The sequence below is a fragment of the Rattus norvegicus genome, chromosome 14, assembly GCF_036323735.1.
Source record: "Rattus norvegicus strain BN/NHsdMcwi chromosome 14, GRCr8, whole genome shotgun sequence".
Lineage (NCBI taxonomy): Eukaryota > Metazoa > Chordata > Mammalia > Rodentia > Muridae > Rattus > Rattus norvegicus.
Window position 1 is genome coordinate 1,731,462 of NC_086032.1, and position 21,217 is coordinate 1,752,678.

A 21,217-nucleotide genomic window follows, 5' to 3' on the forward strand; every position below is an offset into this window, starting at 1 on the left:
GCCATATTTGCATATCAAAAATATTTTCCATAATAAAGTACCTGAATTTCTCTTTCAAAATTTCAAGTTCACTTTTATACAGATTACACTTTTCTTGAAGTCTTTTATTTTCCTTTTCACAGTTACAAAGATTTCTCTCTAATATTTCTTCTTCAACTTGAACCTAAAACAAAAAATTGTTTTAAGTGAATATACTACTTCACTTCATACATTTTACCTTGTTTCAAGCTAAAACTATGAGTAGTGATTTTGGAAAGAAACAGGAATAAGCTAAGTATTTCTTATATCTAAGTCCCTGGTACTATAGTGAAAGGAAACAACTTAACACAAAAGACAGGAAGGAAGATGTTACTACCTACTCAGAAATGCTTAATGGCCAGTAACAGATTGGCAAGAAAGATGGCAAAATGCTCAGGCTAATAAATATGAACAAGACAAACAATTCAGATAGGGATTGCACATCAAAGTAATTCAATGCCTGTGTTTGGGAAGTGTTATTTTTGAAAATTTAAAACACTCCCAATGAAACAGCAATCCAAGTGGCAAACAAGGTAGATCAGTGGGTATGGCACTTTCTGTGTAATAATGCAAGCCTGACAACCTAAGTTCCTCCCCTGGAACCCATTTGCATTGGTTTAAATGAGACTAGCTCCCATAGACTCCTGTTTGAACAATGGAACTTTTGGGAAGGATTAAGTCCCTATTGAAATGTGGCCTTATTGAAAAAGGTGTGTCACTGGAAGTGGGTTTGGAGTTTCAAAAGACTGCCATTATTTCCAATGTGTTCTCTGCTTCCTGCTTGCAGATCCAAATGTGAGCTCTCAGCTGTTTGTCACCATGCCTTTGCTCTGCCATCATGGACTCTTAACCATCTGCAATCATCAACCCCAAACTAAAATCTTTCTTCTATAAATTGCCTTTGGTGATGGTGTTTTGTCATAGTGCCTGAAAAGACACTTGTGACAGTTTGACGCTTGGCCCAAGGAGTGGCACTATTAAGATGTTTGACCCTTGTTGGAGTAGGTGTGGCCTTGTTGGAGTGGGTGTGTCACTGTGGGTGTGGGCTTAAAAACCCTCATCCTAGCTCCCTGGAAGCATCTCCTAGCAGCCCTCAGATGGAGATGTAGAACTCTCAGCTCCTCCTGCACCATGCCTGCCTGGATGCTGCCTTTTTCTCGTCTTGATGATAATGGACTGAACCTCTGAACCTGTAAGTCAGCCCCAATTAAAGGTCCTTATAAGAGTTACCTTGGTCATGGTGTCTGTTCGCAGCAGTAAAAGCCTAACTAAGACACCATATGAAGGTGGAAAGAAAAAAAACAACTCTCCTCTGATTGTCTTGTGTGCACTGTTATGCACACACACTAACACACATATGCACACACAAATAATGATAATAATAAATTACAATATGCTCAGGTTGGAGCAAGAGTGGAGGACTGAATGAACCTATTCCATTTCCTATGTTATCCTTTGTTATGTCAATCCAACTCCATGGTTGTACTTAGCAAAATTAAAAACTACTAACACTAAGTAAATTTTTAAAAATCTATTACATTATCTTTTTTCCTTGAAGACATTCTTCCAAAAAGTATTTTTCCTCTAATATCACCTTGCTGAAAGAAAGTACCTTCTAAGACATACATTCCCAGGAGAACCTTCACAAAGGCTTTCAAAAATAGTTTTCTGATTATTTCATGTGTAAATTTACAATATCTAGAAAAAATTAATACTTTATATGGTTTAATGGCATTTACCAGCCAGCAAGTTATCTTGGTGAAAAGGGCAATTACAGTGTGACCTGATGACCTGATTTTTCTTTTAGAACTCACATGGTACAAAGAAAAAATCCAAGTCTCATAAACTGTCCTCTAATCTCCACATGGGCATTATGGACGGTGCACACACACATGCACAGGCACACACACACACGCACAGGCACACACACACACGCGCGCGCACACACACACACACACACACACACACACACACACACACACAGACACAGGGACAGAGACAGACAGAGGCAAAGAAAGAGGAAGAAAGAAAGTGGAGAGAGAATGAAAACATATTTACAACTTTACTACAAAGGAAAGGCAAGTGCAATCTTTCTCCTTAGAACCCACTGACTGACAACTTGTTGAACTCTTCCTCATACAGTAGGAGGCTGGACTTACAGCAGTCTAGCCAGTTGTTCATTTGTATTATGCTCTTGCCCTTTGTATGCTCCCACTGAAAACTGTGGCTTTGACTACTTTCCCTCTCATCTCAATCTCATATGAGAAGTGCTCACCCTGTAACTCCAAAGTCCTTCCCATCTCAGTAGACCGAAAACACACAATATAAAATACCTCAACTTTCCTATGGAAAGCACTTTTCAAACATTTTCATCTGTATGTATGTTTCCATTAAAGGGAAAAGTCTGTACTTGGTTAGAATGAGGCTCTTGGGCAGGTATGGGTGACCAGCTCAGAAAGGAGAATCATCAACTCCAGGCAGTGATGGGGGTGTCACAAACTAAACAAGCATATTCTCTACAATTACAACATCTTGAATAGCCCAACTAGTGCCAAGTTCCACTCTCTTATCCCTGCTCCCTACTGCCTATTTCCTCTGCACTTGATATACAGAACAGTGGCTACGTTTTCTGAAATTTCCTTTCTCCCACTGCAGCTGTCTCATGCTTCACTACTCTTGACAAATCTGAAACATCTGACACTGGCAACCTTCTTAAGGATCTTTTTAAAACTAGCACATACTAATAATACAAAATAACCTGCAACATTATAATAATTTTATATATTTATATATTGTAGATAACTGTTCCCTAACTGATCATTTGCCAGTATATTCAGAAGTTGTTCTATTTATGATCGTCCACAGTTGTACCTTTCATCTTCCTCTCACTCTGTACAATTTGTTAATGTCCAAGATTTCCACCATTAAATACAACCAATAATTTCCTGCTTCTGCTTTTTCTTTTTTTTTCCCCCCAGAGCTGAGGACCAAACCCAGGGCCTTGTGCTTGCTAGGCAAGCGCTCTACCACTGAGCTAAATCCCCAACTCATGCTTCTGCTTTTCTAATTCCAACTTCTACTCACCTACTCCTTCTTTCTCTGTATTTTTTTCTTGTACTTACTCTTCCTTCAATAAAAGTTTCTTCTGATAATAAAAGTATTGGTAAAGATCTTCCTTAACTAATATTTTAGAACCTTTTATATTGTTAGACATAATGTTCCAAGTAGCTATAATCCCAGCCTCTTCAGAGGCTGAGGCAGAAGCACTCTGAATAACTTCATGAAAGGTTATCTCAAAACATACACAGGGCTGGAGAAAAATCCAGTTATTAAGAACAGGCACTGCTATTGAGGGGACCCAAGTTTAGTTCCCAGCTGCCTGTACCTTGAGTACAAGGGGATCCAAGACTTTCTTCTGGCCTCCATGGGCACCTACACTCATGTGCATATAGCCACCCACCTCCCAAATATATATGTAATTTTTTAAAAATTAATGATTTTTTTTTAAAAAGCACAAAATAAAAATCAACTTGAAATAAAAGTTTGGGGGTTTTGTTTGTCTTGTTTTTTCAAATCAGAGGGGTTTTTTTGTGTAGCCTTGGCTGCCCTAGAACTAGCTTTGTACACCAGGCTGGCTTTGAACTCACAGAGATCTGCCTGCCTATACCTCCCAAGTGCTGGGATTTTGGAGTGCACCACCACCTCCCAATTGAAATAAAAATTTTATTTTATTGTGAATAAAATCTTAAAATTATTATTCCAGAGGTAAAAACATTCTATGTATTATCTACTTTTAACGATGGACAGTAATCCAAGACACTGAATCTGAACAAACACTTCTCTCACCTTTTCCAGTTTTTCAGCCACTTTTTCTTTGTACAGCTGGAAAGCTTTACTCAGCTCTTCTGCATTATATAGTGCTTCATTCCTTTGTCGTTCAGCTCTACCGTTTAAAAAGAAATAATAAAAGGAATTCTCTGCATTGAGAAGTTACTCTTTAAGCAAATATATGTCTACGTGTGTCGCGTATGTGGTACACATGCTTTTATGTATGGGTGCATGGCTATCCATCCATGTATTCGGACATGCATCTAGAGGCTAAGGGTCACATCAACTCTCTACCTCAACTGTTCTCCACTTTCTTCTTGGGAGCAGGGTCTATCTGAACCAGGGCTCGTCGTTTTGGCTAGACTGGCTAGCCAATGAATTCTGAGCCTCCATGGTGCCATCTCCCTAGTGCTGAGATTACAGGTCGTATATGCAAGCGTGCCTAGTGGGTGCCAGAAATCCAAACTCAGGTCCCCACATTTATGCAGCAGATTTTACCAACTGTGTCATCTTTCCTAGCATATAGTAGATTTTCCTTTAATCCAAAACAGAGAGTAACAGGCTTTACTATGAAATGATGGGTTGGTTTTACTACAATAACTTTCTCACTCTAGCAACATAAACAAAATGTAACATAAATACTTATCAACTTTGAAACATACACAAATTCCTATGTATAGGCAATTCAATCCCCTAATCTGGAAAACAGAGGAGAGAAGCATTCTTACACTGAACAACACATTTCTAAAGATTATGCCTTATAAAATCAGATACCCACCCATCACAAAAATTTTAACCAAGAATTGTTCCTATCTAAAGGAAATGCAGGGACAAAAAATGGAGCAGAGACTGAAGGCCATCCAGAGACCACCCCACCTAGGGATTCATCCCATCTGCAGACACCAAACCCGATACTATTGCTGATGCCAAAAAGCACTTGCTGACAAGAGCCTGGTATAGATATTCTGCCAGCACCTGACCAATACAGATATAGATTCTAACAGCCAACCATCAGACTGAGCACAAGGACCCCAGTGGAAGAGTTAGATGAAGAACTAAAGGAGCTGAAGAGGATTGCAACGCCATAAGAAGAACAAAATCAACTAACGGGACCCCCTCAGAGGTTAACCAAGAACTAAACCAACAACCAAAGAGTACACATGGAGGGACCCACAGTTCCAACTACATATGTAGCAGAGGATGGCCTTATCTGGTATCAATGAGAGGAAAGGCCCTTGGTTCTGCAGAGGCTCAATACCCCAGTAAGAGGATGCTAGAGCAGTGAGGCAGTGGTTGGGCGGGGAGCACCCTCATAGAGGTAAAAGGGAGGGGAAATGGGTTGGTGGATTTGTGTAAGGGAAACTGGGAAGGGGGACAACATTTGAAATGTAAATAAAATAACCAATTAAAAAAGTAATGAAAAAGTGAACACAAAAAAGGATATTAAGTTATTCTGTCAAATGTCTAAAATAGTGACACTTCAAACTTTTCTTTAGAGCAAGGCAAAATGACTAAGCAAACACATTACCATGTCTGTAATATCAGCATTCAAGAAACTAAGGCACACACCTGAAGGTGGATCTCTGAGTTCAAGGCCAGCCTGGTCTATAGAATTAGTTCCAGGACAACCAGGGCTACACAGGGAAACCCTGGGAACTGGGCTGCCCCATGAACACCAGGCCAGCCAAGATCACATGGCAACATCCTATCCAAAAAATAAATTATAGCTTTAAAAGAGATATGGTTCAGCGGTACAGCAGCTGTATAGCATGCACACGGCCAGTTCTACAGATAAGTAAATCTCACAATACCACAATCCTACAATCCCACATACCTTTTTCCTTGTTTACTCTGTTCAAGTAAGTCCACTTTCAATTTTATACATTCTTCTTTGGCTTCTTGTAAACTGTGTTCCTTTTCAATCACCATTTTCTGACTCTGCTCTAATTTATCTTCTGCTTCTCTATAAGTAGAGAATAAGCTTTAAGAACTGGTAAAATGATTACTGGAGAAATATAAGAATAATGTGACATAGTTACTTTAAGAATAAATGAATCAGTGAGAGAGGAAGGCATACTCTTAACTCATCAACAGAAGACCGCATGGCGTAAATACTTCCATCAAGCGGGAAACCCATCTCCAGTAAAAGCTCACATGACATTCGACAGTCAGTTACATTCACAGCGTTCGTGAGTGTTTGTAAGGCAGGGGTAGTAGGATCAGGAATTCAAAGTAACTCAGCTACAGTTTCTACAAACAAATATATTTCATACAAACTAGAAGTACTACTATATACCTCAGATACAAAGCAAATGTAATTATTATCACTTCTACAACCAAAAGTATCTTTGTTCTACCCATAAAAAACACAAAAATGAAGTACAAACTCTAAGAAAGAAAATTTTTGTTATTTGTTGATAATTATCATTTAGTTACCTAGAATACTGAGGACAATCAAAATAAAAAGTTATTAGAATAGCAGGGGCTGGAAGATGCTTGAGTGGTTAAGAGCACTTGCTTTTCCAGGAGATTAAGTTTCAATTCCCAGCACCCTTATGGCAGCTCACAAACATCCTTAACTCCGGGTCCAAGGGGTCTGACAGCCTCTTCCAGCCCCATGAGCAGCAGGCATGCACAGGTGCACAGAGCCCCCACGAGCAGACAAAATGCCTGTGCACATAAAGAGTGAACGTGAGTACAGAATGGTCCAGGAACACCTCTAACACCCAGGAGGCAGATCTTTGTGAATCAGACGCAAGCCTAGATACACAGTGAAACAATAATAACTAATACACACAAAGAAGAGTCAGCAAGATTGCTAAGAGGTGAAGGCTACTGACATTAATGACTTGAACTCAATCCCTAGAACCCACATAGTATGAGCAGTTACTCCAGCAGGTCGCCCTGACCTTCACATGTGTGCCTGGCATGTTTACATCACCACCCCCCAATGAAAAAAAATGTAATAGAAACAAATCCAAATATAAATATCTATTATATGTGATATAAATATCAAGCCAGATACAATGATGTGTGCCTTTAGTCCAACCACTTGGGACACTGAGGCATAATGATGACTCAAGGCTAGCCTGAACAATACAGCAAGGCCTCATCTCTTAAACTCATAGAGGTTAGGTTAACTAGTAAGAGCAAACAGGAAAGATCTTTCAAGAACTGGGTGATAAAACAAAGGGTTATAAAAGAGAAAGGTGGAAAAATGAGACAGGAGGAAGAATTAAATCATGTGGGAGATGGGAAGACAAGGTAGAGAATATTGGGAAGGAAAACTAACACTAGAGGCCTTATGATAAAGTCATATGAAAACCTCATATCCATATATATAGTTAAATATAGTTATACAGTTATATAGCTATATACATTTATATATTGAGTTATATCCATATAGTTTTATCTTTACAAAAGTTCAAATGGAGTTATTCCATAATGGGGCTAGGGACAGTTCCCCAAAAAGATACCACACAATACCAAAAGAGAGAGAGAGAGAGAGAGAGAGAGAGAAAGGAAGAAAGAAAGAAAGAAAGGAAGAAAGGAAGGAAAGAAGGAAGGAAGAAAAAAGAAAAAACAATCAGCCTACCATGCCAGCAACAGATTACATCTTTTTGAGCCCTGGCCAATTTGAATCCCAAATTTAGAGGCTATTGCCATTGTTCAGTTACCCTCCAGAATTTGATGCTGAAGACACTACATACTTGAGTAATAGGACATGAAGAAATTTAGATAGTTCTCAACTGGAAACGTATCCCTGACTAGCTTCCACAGTGCAAAAAGGTTTTATGCCTGCAGATTTAAAGTAGAAATGATTGATTGATTGCTTTTTATACAAAAGTTTAGATTTGTGATTAAGATTTTTATAAGATTACTCTTTAAGATAAATAATAAAATAATTGATCTTTTCTTTGTAATGACAAATTACAGCCTATTAGTAAGAGAAACTGGCTGAGAAAATTACCTTGCTTGGTTACATTTTGTTAATCTGTAACAACTTGCTTAGTTATGAATGTATTGAATTCTTGGGAATAATTTGTTGGTTTTACCTGTACTATGTAATGTTTATTCATGTGAGGGTATTGGGGAATATTTTTCTATATACACTCATTGTAATTGAGAATTGTAATGAAAAATAGAATGCAATCACATTGTGATCTTTATACTGCTTGACAGATTTTGCTGGGACATAAAAACTTGGGAGAAAAACTAAATTTGTTGGAGCTTGCTTGTTGGAGCTTTGCTCCATCCACCCAGTCTGTGAATATGTGTGTGTGTGTGTGTGTGTGTGTGTGTGTGTGTGTGTGTGTCTGTGTCTGTGTGTGTGTCTGTGTGTCTGTGTGTCTGTGTCTGTGTGTATATGTATGTGTGAAGAAGATGGAGAAAGCTGAAGCTTGCTTGATCCACCTAGTGTGTGTGCACATGCATGTGTGTGATTCTTCTCATTGGTCACAGGGAGTACTTTGCCAGCCCCAGAGAATCAAACATTGTTCCCTCAGAGAAAAGTATGCTGAATAATTAATCCCCAACTCTCTGCCCTGCCTCAGCTTACCCTGGTCTGCCAAAGCCTTGTTCAGTTACACTCATCAGTGCATCACAACATCATCAAAGAAGGTTCTTACAGTAGATGGCAATTAACATAAGACCCACAACCAACTGGTCAATGTGTAAAGAATAAGAGGTTATGGAGTGTTCAGCCTTAAGTTGGAAAGGAAACCAGGGTTCAGATCTTCATGGAAGAGAGAAGAGAAGGATTTTAAGAGCCAGAGAGTAGTGTGTGACTTTAGGGAAAACAGTGTTTTCCAGAAATTCCAGAATGGAGGAAGAAGGTAGGTACTAAGCCCAACCCCTAACTGAGGAGCTACTGGCATTTGATACCTGCTGAAAGAATGAGATTTATTTTTCTTTAACAGTGCAATACCTGGCTTTTCTCCATTACTCTAAACTATACTCCAGGACAGGTCCAAGAAATAAAAGTTGGCCAACACAAAAGATTCAAAGAGTGGGTGGGGAGAGAGTGAGCAAGTGAGTGAACGAACTCACACACACACACTCACACACTCACACACACTCACACACACACATACACTCTCTCTCTCACACACACACACACACATACTAACACACTCACACACTCACACACACACACTCACATACACATTCACACATACACACACGCATATTCACTCAAACTCTCACACACACACTCACACTCACACACACTCACACACACGCATATTCACTCACACACTCACACACACTCACACACTCTCACACTCACACACAAAGTTGGACGCATGAGAAGATAAGGGTGAATAAGAGAAGAGTTGGAAGAGGGGAATGAATATGATCAAAATACATTATATGAAATTCTCAAAATATTGATAAAAACACTGATCAGAAAAAAATTCACAGAACACAGAATACATTTAAGCTAATGTATGTATTACAAAGAAAACTCTAAAACTGATAAACTTAAAAGAAATTTTAACATACATCAAATTCACCTGTGGTACTTATTAAAATTTAGCTGGGTGTGGTAGTGTACAAGTCTTTCATTTCAGAACTCTGGAGAAAAAGGTAGGTGAATCTCTAAGTTCAAAGCCAGCCTGATTTACAGAGGGAGTTCCAGGACTGCCAGAACTACACAGAAAAACTTTGTATCAAAAAACAAAAAAATATATATAATGTATGTATTATAAAATTTATACACACACACAAATATGAGATAGGGCTCAATAATCCACATTTCTTCTAAATTCCCAGATAATGCTAATACTGCAAGTCCCAGAACAGTAATGAAAATAACTCAAATGTAACATGATGTTCAGTACACGTTATATTTAAAATAGAAGATAAAAGTGAATGATAAAAATACCCTTTTTCTTATACTTAAACTCCACTGAAGCAATTGGTGCATATTGCATTATAGGGCAAAAATGAACCAAGTCCTATTAAATGAAAGAGTGCAAATAAGCGTCTCACCTGAAAATGACCCATGTTTAGTCCCTGTCACTGCATATAACTACAGCTAGAGATGCTATACCTGACTGAAAAAACTTAACAATGTGATAAGACCTAATTAGGTCACCAAAAACTTCTGCAATAGGGATAAGAGACAATTTTTAATAACAAACAGAAATACAAAATAAGGGGCTGGGGATTTAGCTCAGTGGTAGAGCACTTACCTAGGAAGCGCAAGGCCCTGGGTTCGGTCCCCAGCTCCGAAAAAAAGAACCAAAAAAAAAAAAAAAAAGAAATACAAAATAAAAACTTTCAGCTATACAGTGCAATTACCTCAAAACTTTATCTTGAGCTGAAACTTCTGCTTCCAAATTTATAATCTGTTCTTCTAAGATTGGAATGTTGGCTGCCTGCTCTTGTGTAGACTCAAGCATAGCAATCTAAAATATAAAGACAATTTTTATGGCACCATGTTTCAACAAATAAGTCAATCTATTTGAATATTAGTCTTTCCTTATCAGATCAGAAGTTTCATTAGGACTCCTCAGTCACTGGCTAAAATATTAGTTGATCAGCTCATATTTGTACACACCGTGATCAGAAGACAGGCTCAGCATAACTTGCCACTATCCTCAAATATCTCAGTATACTTGGGGAAGCTACATACAATAATTCCTAACATCGCCTAGGAAGATGAATTTCATGTAAGTTAGATTGTGTGTATGTGTTGTTAGAATATATACGTTATATGACCAAAATGAAAAATTAGGTAAAAATATATATATTAAATTTTTATGACTTAAAAACTAATTTCAGAAAGCATGCTTAATAGAAAAAAATCTAGATAATTAAGAAAAGCATAGGGCTGGAGAGATGGCTCAGAGGTTAAGAGCACTGACTGCTCTTCCAGAGGTCCTGAGTTCAATTCCCAGCAACATGGTGGCTCACAACCATCTGTAATGAGGTCTGATGCCCTCTTCTGGCCTGTAGGTGCACATGCAGGCAGAAAAGCTGCATGATGTATACATAATAAATAAATAGATATTTAAAAAAAGAAAGAAAGAAAAGCATAATAACCCTACAGCCAGGAAGATATAGTAAAACTACCGAAACAGGGAAAGAATCCACAATATGATAGAGAATTATTCTTGAATAGCCAATAATAAAAAAAAAAAGCAATGAGAACTGCTTATACTTAAAAATTAAGTTTAGAACACAAAATTAGGAAACAAGGAAGGCATCAAGAAAAGAAAAAAAGTTCAGAGTCTCTACAAATAAGTCATCACCATCCTATTTCCCACTCCTAGAACACCAACAGCAAGGTAAAAAGAGCAAGTTTGTTATATGAAGATATTGAGAAGGCCTCAGAGATGAGGCAGAGTTACAAAGAAAGGGGTCAATACAAAGCCACACCCCCAAGATTCTATTCCCATCTCACTTGGGGCAATCCCACAAGCAAAAACCCAAAGATTCTCACTGTAATTTTTTTTCTTTTTTTCACTGTAAGTTTTTATTGTTCCCTCTGGTTCTGTTTTGTTTTGTTATAGAAAGTCTCTCTACATAGCCCTGGTTATCCTAGAGCTCTGTAGACCAGACTGGCTCAAACTCACAGATCTTCCTGCCTGTCATCTCCCAAGTGATGAGATTAAAGGCATGCACCACCACAGCCACCTCCAAATATTCTGCAGTGAAGAATTAGCTCCAAACAAAGGCAATTATATGAGTGCTCCATGGGGAAAATGAGTTCTTTCCTAGGATACGGCCACTTGCATAAATCGTCACTCACTGACGAAGCCTCCTGAATAGACTTCATGAACACAGAGAACTCCTAAATTACTTTTAAATATCTTTCTCTAAAATATGAATAATCAAAGTATTATCATCTTTCTAAAAGCTAATAAGCACAGCAAATACAAAATCATTACATTTTATACTATATCTGAATGTTTAAAACACAAAACAAGCAGAAAGAAAAGGCTCCAAAAAAAGGCAGAGATAAAGTAACAGCTAAAAGACTCAAAGGAAGTATAAAAATATAATACTGAAAATGTAACCTGAGGGCTGGAGAGAAAGATCAGCCCTTAAGAGCACTGACTGCTCTTCCAGAGGTCCTGAGTTCAATTCCCAGCAACCACATGGTGATTCACAACCATCTGTAATGGGATCCAATGCCCTCTTGTCTGTCTGAAGACAGCGACAATGTACTTATACAAAACAAATAAATCTTTTTTTTTTAAAAAAGTATCCTGGGGGGCTGGGGATTTAGCTCAGTGGTAGAGCGCTTACCTAGGAAGCACAAGGCCCTGGGTTCGGTCCCCAGCTCCGAAAAAAAGAACCAAAAAAAAAAAAAAAAAAAGTATCCTGAAAAAAATCGAATAAACTGGGCATGGTGATGTACACCTTTGAACCCAGCACTAAGGAGGCAAATGCAGGTGGATCTGTGAGTTTGAGGTCAACCTGGTCTACAAAGAGAGTCCTGGACAGCCAAGGCCATTACACAGAGAAACTCCGTATCAAAAGAAAACCAAACAAAAAGGAAAAAAACAAAAGAAAAAAGAAAAAAAGAACATGAAGGGAAGCAATAAAAAATCCTGAAGATTTATGGAACAAATCCAGTGGTTTCACACTTAACTAATATGTAAAATAAGAGAAAGGAAAAGCAATCCCATTATCATACAGACAGATACAGAAAATACTAGTAGTAGGACTCTACTGGTGTAAAGGCCTTCATGTACTCAATGTAAGTAATAAAGGTCTATTAAAAAATGTCAAAACTAGGGGTTGGGGATTTAGCTCAGTGGTAGAGCGCTTGTCTAGGAAACGCAAGGCCCTGGGTTCGGTCCCCAGCTCCGAAAAAAAGAAAAAAATGTCAAAACTATAATTTGAGGGTATTGGATCCCATTACAGATGGTTGTGAACCACCATATGGTTCCTAGGAATTGAACTCAGAACCTCTGAAAGAGCAGTCAGTGCTCTTAACACCTGAACCATCTCTCCAGCCCTCAGAGTCAGAGAGAGAGACAGAGACAGAGACAGAGACAGAGTTCCTCTGTACAGTCCTGGAACTTAAGTCTGTAGACCAAGCTGCCCTCCAACTCAAGAGATACAATTGCCTTTGCCTCGTGATTGCTGGGATTAAAGGTGTGCAATACCTCTCTACCCAGCAACATGAAAATTTAAAAACCAGGGAAAAAGGAGAAGTCTTAAAATGTGGTATATGAGAAACACAAATGAACAAAAATTACATGGTAAGCAACGTGACTCACAGCAGCGTCAGACTTTGGTGGGTTGATTTGAGGTTTGTTGGTTTCCTTGCTTTATCAGATTTCAAAGCAGTACTAGATAACATACAACGCAAGAGCAATGTTCTGAAATATTTGAGATAAGGTTTTATCCTAGAAGTTAATGATTAGGAAAAATTCGTGTTTCCAGATAAACCACAAGCAAGTAGAAGAGAAACTACAATTACAAAAGAAGTGCAAAGAATGGGGTACAGGAAACAGAAATTTCAAGTTAGAAATGTTAGAATGGCAACTCATTAGCAGGTCTGACAAACACTCAGGAGTTGCGGCTGGGCACCAGAAATAAAAAACATTTTCAATGTACACACCCTCTTTCTCTACACACACACATTACAAACATTCTCTCCCTGCCTCCCCACATATACTACACTCTCTATATATGACACACACACACTAATAGACACAGAGAGCGAGAGAGGGAAACAGGAATAGATTTTACAGAAAGAAAAACTGAGGGGCTGGGCATGATGGCATATTCCTATATCCCAGAACTTGAGATGGCAGGAGATCAGGAGTTCAAGGCCATCCTCAGCTACATGATGAGTTCAAGACTAGTACAAACTACACAAAAATCTCAAAAACACAAACAACGAACAAAAAAAAAAAAAAAAAAAAAACGAGGGCAAAAGACTTGACTCAGTTTGCAGAGCTCTTGCCTAGCATGCAAGAGACGGAGTTCTATCCTGAACATCCATCCATTAACTGGGTATAACAGCTGCCTGTCATTCTAGCCCTCAGGACGAAAGGGAGGAGGCTCAGACGTTCACGGCCATTTAATGATAGCCTGGAATAAATAAGATCCTGCCTCAAAAGCAAAATCTGAGGAAGGAAGAGAAGGGATGCGAGGGCAAGGGGAAGGGGAGGGGAAGGGGAGGGAAGGGAAGGGGAGGGAAGGGAAGGGGAGGGAAGGGAAGGAAGACAGGCAGGCAGGCAGGGATGGGGAGGGAGAAACTGAGACAGTAAATGTGTATAGCTCCACCATGAGTTTGGGTGGCTGTTTTGGACTTTTAAGACTGGCCACGGCAGGTATGGAACTTCTTAAATAGACTGACTACCTTCAAACTCAAGGTTGGTCTTCATGCCTCAGTGCTAGGGTTATAAGTGTGATCTGTCATGACCAGATATACAGGGGGCCTTGAAATTGACACATAAGGGAGAATGACCTTGAATATCGGACTTCCTTCCCCTCAACTCCCACATAGTAGCTATCATAAATGAGTGTCATTTACCCTCCTCAGTCTTTCATGTAAATCAAGCAACTCTGCATGTTAGTTCTTATATTTACCTTTTTTCTTTAAATAAAAGTGTAGGTGTATGAGTGTTTTGCCTGCATGTATATGTCTGTGCACATGTGTACAGTGCCCAAAAGAGGGCATTAGACTTACAGACTGTTGGGAGATACATGCAAATGCTGGGAACTGAACATGGGCTCTCTACAAGAGCAACAAATGTTCTTAACCACTGAGCCATCTCTCCAGACACACGACTGTTTAAAAAAAAAAAAAAAAAGGCCTTGCTGCAATCTGTTTTATGGATACACCAGTTTACATTACCATATCACTGTGAATAGATTTCTTGAGTTTTCCCATTTTGGGATATTCTGTTAAAAGGTGAAGTGCTATTTGTAAATGCCACTACAACCAGCTAGTTATCACTATTTTATGATACCAATAATACAGTAAATATATATATATATGTATATGTGTATATATGTATATATAAATTTTAGATAAGATTAAGTTATGATATCACATAATGAAATATACCATTAGCAAAAAGAAAGGAAGGAAGGAAGGAAGGAAGGAAAGAGGAAGGAAAAAGCCATGTAAAAGAATCTAAAAATGTCTAAGAGTACATATAAAGTAAATGCCTCGGCAGTTAAGAGCTCTGGCTGCTTTTTCAAAGGACCCAAGTTCAGTTCCTAGCCTGTAAGGCAGAAGAGATCATCAGACCCTTGAGCTGTAAATACAGATATTCGTGAGCCACTATGCAGGTACTAGAAAGAGGAGCAACTGGGGCTGGAGAGATGGCTCAGAGGTTAAGAGCAATGACTGCTCTTCCAGAGGTCCTGAGTTCAATCCCCAGCAATCACATGGTGGCTCACAACCATCTGTCATGGGATCTGATGCCCTCTTCTGGTGTGTCTGAAGACAGCAACAGTGTACTCACATGCAGGAAATAATTAAATAAATAAAGCTTAAAAAAAAAAAAAAAGAGGAGCAACTACTCTCTAACCTGTAAGCCATCTTTCTAGTCCTTCTTTTTCCATTTTAAGTTACCAACAATAAGATTTTAAAAAGTGGATTTATGCAAATGTAAGATTAATTAAGTTTCCTAAATTATTTTTATTTACTTTATATATAAAAATGATTCTATTCCTTATCAATATTCAACTAGAATATAAAACTTTATACCTACTAGACAGGTACTATAAATGTTTTCCAATTATAAATCATAAAATATTAGAAATATTCTCTTAACACATCACGAGACATACTTTTGTTTTTGAGTGTGTCAATTCAAAGTGGACAGATTCTATTTTAGTCATTAAAGAATGATTCTGTGTGACCAAATAGGCATTTTGTTGCCTAAGTTTATGAAGTTTCTCTCGGAGGTTTTTAACCTCTTGATCCATAGTAACAGATGAAAAAGGCACCTGAAAATAAAGGAAAAAAAATGTTCATTAAATTAATTGATGTGTATATACAATTAATAGAAAATAGCAGTAATTGTCATTAAAATTATTGAAAAACTCAGGACAATGAGCATTAGGAAGTATAATGTGAGATATTCCTTTCTATTCACAGTAGTACAATAAGTACAAACTGGAAAGAGTGGTCCACTTTATTAAACTAGGGTATTACTTGATAAGTCAACTCACAGTATCACTAGTGAATATAAACAGAATGGAAAACCTTGTGTTTCTATACCTTTATACTGTGTATAAAAGGGTATGGAAGGAATCCATGATCCAAGCAACACTGAGAAAACAGTCTTTAATGTATGCATATACTATTACGACGCTGTTAATTTTATAACGTAATATATAAAATATTTTAATTTTGTGAGTTATTTTCAATTTTTAAGAAATATATATGCATAAACTATAAAGTCAAGCTAATAAAAGAAAAAGAATACAAAAACATCTTCTTGGTGGTGGACATCTTTAATCCCAACACTGGTGAGGCAGAGGCAGAAAAATCTCTTTGAGTTTCAAGCCAGCCTAGTCTACAAAGCAAGTTCCAGCCAGGACTGTGACACAAAGTAACCCTGTCTTGAAGAGAAAAAATATATATATCCTGCCATCTTTTACACATTAGCTCTTTTACACATTAACTTTTTTTTGAGACAGGTTCTCTAACCCAGACTGACCTCAAACTCCCTATACCCTACATAAGAAAGGATGACTGTGAACTCTGATCTTCTTAACTTCTACCCCTTCAGTGCTGGGGTGAATAGACAAAGTCACTGTGCCCAAGCTCAAAATCAAACCCAAGGCCCATGCTTACTAAGCGAGAACGCTATCAACTACGCTTAATCTCCAGTCTTTTTGTTGGTTTGTTTGATATAAAGGTTCAGGCCTTGGAATTCTCCACCTCAGTCATCCAAGTGCTAAGATTGTAGGCATGAGCCACCACCATGCCTGGCTTTCTACTGTGACTTTATAATTTGGTTTTCCAGTGATTCCAAATGCATATAAATAATTACTAACTTGTATTTCTTTTTTTAAAAACCTACCATATTTTTTAAAGATTTATTTTATTTATTTTAATGTATATAAGTACACTGTAGCTGTCTTCAGACACACCAGAAGAGGGCATCAGATCCCATTACAGATGGTTGTGAACCACCATGTGGTTGCTGGAAATTGAACTCAGGACCTCTGGAAGAGCAGTCAGTGCTCTTATCCGCTGAGCCATCTCTCCAGCCCCAAAACCTAAGATATTTTACTTTTTAAAATTTATATAATATTCATAATATATTGAAAAATTCATAGTATTCCTCTTAGGAATTTTCATTGCATAAAAAGTTAGAATATAAAAGGAACATGTCAGGAACCATGTAGGAGAAGCCAAAAACTAGCAGGCAATCTTCCTGAGAAGGTTTCACCATAGCCTGTAAAGCCATAATGGGTTTGCTCTTCTAGGCAAGGCAAAAAGAGACTGCATTTAACGAAAGATTCCTATTAATATGCTCTTCCTGTTATTATTAATATATAATAATCTCTAGGCATTAGACCACCCTTTTGAGCATAACTGCAGAACAATGAAGATGTACCATCTTGTAGTGATGCTACATAGACAATTAGATTAGTTCTTAATTATGTGTGTGCATGTAATTATGACATAAGTATGTAGCTGGCCCCAACAGGATTGTAAGATGCATATATGTATATCTGTAAATGTATATACAAATTTGTGAGCTTATGCATATTTACTTGTGTAAAAGTTGTTCTTCTGGGAGCATGACTTTCTTCTCCTGGTTCAATCAAAGTTTATTGCTCCAAACCTCTCTACAGCCTGACAAGCAGAGGCAAAGCTTCTTGGCAAGAGAGAAAAATAGCCCTAGCAATTAATCCTTTGCTTAATCCCCCACTGTTTGCTGAAATGCTAAACTCCAAAGACCACAGTTTCTGGCCTCAGAGGAACTCAGGCAGGTCAGCTACCACTACAAGGTAACTTAGACTTAAGGCAGGTAAACATTTTATTATTAAAAGCAACCCTAAATATCTTGCAAGACCAAGTCTTGCCCCTGCCCATGCTCTTCCTTGCCTCAACTACCTTCAAGACAGAACCAGAAGAACCACCAGGGCTGGCCTCAGACAGGAATAATTATGGAGTTAGGGAGGTGGCTCAGGAATTAAGAGCACTAGTTGTTTTTCTCAAGGACCTGGGTTCAATTTCTAGCATCCTCATAGAAACTTAAACTGGAACTTACTGCCCAGAGCTCAGGACATTAAATTCAGGATTCAGGGGATCCAACACTTTTCTGACCTCTACATCATAATTGCAGGCGAAACACTTGTCCACAAATATTTAAAAAGAATAATTATATTTAAATCACAACAACTATAGTAAAAAACTATAATAATGTAAAAACAGAAGACATCCAAAGAAAAACTTTTAAATAATCAGATCTAAAAATAATAACCTTATCTCCTGGTTTTTGTTGATAATCAGACCTATCAGATGTTTTACAAACTTTCTTATAAGGTGGGTAAATCAAACATCCCAGGTGGCTAGGTTGAGTGAGTTCTTCCAAAATAAGCCTTTCAGATCTTGAAGGATTGCAGACATAATCAGAATAGTCACTTGGACTAACACTACAGAAGAAAGGAAAACTACATTTCAGTTCTGACATAGTTTTTACCACAAATTTCTACATATGATAATCAGAAATTACATCCAAAATTATGAACCTAAGACTGTGTTTCCAATACACTTTCAGTAAATCACGATTAGTTTACATTAGCTATATATTTCATGAATCTCTTTACTTCAGGAATAAAAGAGTAGCCACAATAATGAAAGACAAGTAATCTGAACATACATTGTATACTAGTTCTTGATATATAAGAGACATTTTCTTCTTATGTAAATGTTTGTTATTATTTCCATTTTCACAAACTGAATTGTATTAAAAAGTACAGAAAATTATCTTAGTCCAGGGGCATACTTAAGCATAACATAATGAAATCTAGCCATTTTACATTTATAAATACAATTTATATATGTGATTTTATTTCCTTGCCTGGATAATTCTTCCCCTAAATTGTGCAAACTCCATTCTGTTATTTTCAGTTCGTGTCTTAGTGAAGCAACGTTTGCGAGCAAACTTTCCTCCTCATTGTCATCTTTAGTATAGTAGTCTGATGAACTAGATTCCATTTCCTTAACAAAAAATAGAAACTTCTTGGAAGTTTGCCTGAAGATTTTATGGTATAAGTTAAAGTAATCTCACAGCAATAAAATTGAAAACTCTGTGCTTGGCACCAATTATGAGAACCAAGGGTGCTCCTCAAGATGACAGATCAAAGGAGAGAACAGACTCCCACAAGTTGTCCATTGATCACCACAGTCATGACACTCATGTGCACACACTCACACAAACACACACACAAATGAATGAATGGATGTAACTTTTTTAGAATATGAAGTTGCTCAAAGACACACAAATTTTGGAGGGTCAATCTGAGATTTAAAAATCAAGGTAAACTTTTATAATTAACTTCAATATGAGATGTTAGAATTTAACTTTACATCTGGGGCATCAGATGTTACCACAACAATCTTCCATAAATTCTTAAGAATGATTACCACCAGGTACGTTATCTCCTCCCATTCACAGTGGTTGTAAAGTTTAACGACACTCACAAGTCATAATCACAGATCAAAATGACATGTAGAGAGTGGATATGGCTACCATTCCTTTAATCCTAGCACTTGGGAAGTCCGAGGCAAGTGGGTCTCTGTGAGCCAAGGCCAGCCTGGTCTGCATAGTAAGACATGGTCTCAAAAAAATACAAAACAAAACAAAAATGACATTTGGAAATTCAACTCTTAGAACTATACACAGTGAACTGTTTGTTGCATCAACTGGTGCAAGTGTCTCTAGGGTTATGAAATGTTTCTTGGCCATAAAAGAAAAATCATGACAGGCTCTGAGTTTAAAGGCGTTGCTCTTTCAAAGGACTGTTACTGATATTCTCAGCCCCCACATGGTGGCTTTCACTGGTCTGTAACTCCAGTTTCATAGGATCCCAAAACCACAGACCCAGAATAGAATTAAAATCACAGCAAAGGACACTTTATTATTATATTACTAAAATAAAAACTAAAAGATTTTATATGTTCAAGAGTGTGTTATACTTAGGAAAGCTCAATATTTTGAATGGATAAATGCATAAACTGCCTTCTCCCTTCCCCACTCAGGTAAAATCGGTTTTGGTACATTAATATCCCACTCAAAGTTTCTCGGGAAATTTTTCTTGGATTAAGAAAAGAAAACTCTCACCTTATTGGAAAAAGTTGAGGCCTAAAATTAAATGAGTTGTTTTATAGCTATTAATGTTTCTACCCTCTTTCCAGTTTTGTTTTCACAAATTTGTTTCTGCTTAAGTTCAAATAATTTCCCAGGCAATAAGTGGCTCAGGTTCCGATGCTACTCCACATCTATTCAACATCTCTAGCTTCATACAGGATAATGAAGAAGAAAAAAAATGAAGAAACTTTAGACTAAAAAGTGCTGTTCAGTAGGAGACCATTTAAGTCAGGGTTTTACGTTCAGCAATTTTTGCATTTACACAGGAGAATTTTCTAGCCGTTCTGAACCAGTATGTCTGGAATTTAAACATCCTCATTTTCCTGGGGACCGTTTACCTGTAGTATGAGTGCATAGAGAGGCTGATCACCTTACCTATAGGGCGGCCCTGACAACGGTATCTTCAAGTCTAGTGTAAAAAAATGCGTTCTAGGTGGACACACGCACACTCATCGAGTGAAGGACAAGCACTTTACACTCTATAAAAATCCCGTGACAGGATTTTCCGCTTGAGAAAGAGTACATGGCTTTATACAGTATTTTATTTCAAGAAAGAGGTCCTCCATCTGCCTGTAGGAAGAAAAGCAAAATTCGGCATCCTCCTTTCCGATTCTGCCTCACATAAAACAAAACGCCTCCTCACAGGCAGGCCAGGAGCATTGCCGACTATCCCAAGAGAAACAAGCCCCTCAGGACAGCCCGTTTCCAACCAGGAGCCATTTGCTCACCACCCAGGTCGCAGCCAGGGTTAGCGCCCCCAGACCACGGCGCACCGCGTGGCTCCTCTGCGCTCGGAAGCCTGGGACACTCTCGCAGCCCACGAAGTGGAAGCCTCGGACTCTCGAAGAGGAGAACCAGCGAACCTCTGAGGCGCCGAGTTCGAACCGCCGCGGCAGCCGTTAGGACCCGCCTCCCCGGCCGCAACCCCGCCCCCACGCGAGCTCCGCAAAAAAAAAAAAAACGACGCTGATCGCAGGGCATGCCGGGAAACGAGGCTGGACGCCCGGTTGGGCGGCGCGCCGAGGTCACATCGGACTACATTTCCCAGCGTTATCGCC

The 21,217-nt window shown here is 38.3% G+C and overlaps 1 protein-coding gene across 13 annotated transcripts in view; it reads right to left on the reverse strand.

Annotated features, from left to right (window-relative positions):
• Positions 1 to 21,120, reverse strand: part of Ccdc18 (coiled-coil domain containing 18) — a 105,857-nt gene extending 84,737 nt beyond the window's left edge. For 7 of the 13 annotated variants that reach the window (XM_039092614.2, XM_039092616.2, XM_039092619.2 and 4 more), the window contains exons 1-7: positions 18,870 to 19,340; positions 18,270 to 18,441; positions 15,616 to 15,774; positions 10,150 to 10,256; positions 5,681 to 5,809; positions 3,865 to 3,961; positions 42 to 163 (exon numbers count right to left, since the gene is read on the reverse strand). In XM_039092614.2, the coding sequence (XP_038948542.1) occupies positions 42 to 163; positions 3,865 to 3,961; positions 5,681 to 5,809; positions 10,150 to 10,256; positions 15,616 to 15,774; positions 18,270 to 18,441; positions 18,870 to 19,006 (923 nt within the window). In that variant the 5' untranslated portion in view covers positions 19,007 to 19,340. Of the gene's footprint in view, positions 1 to 41; positions 164 to 3,864; positions 3,962 to 5,680; positions 5,810 to 10,149; positions 10,257 to 15,615; positions 15,775 to 18,269; positions 18,442 to 18,869; positions 19,341 to 20,132; positions 20,308 to 20,534; positions 20,730 to 20,887 lie in introns of those variants that run through there. The other 6 variants (XM_063273809.1, XM_039092613.2, XM_039092610.2 and 3 more) reach the window with 6 other exon arrangements.
• Between the last annotated feature and the right edge of the window lie 97 nt (positions 21,121 to 21,217).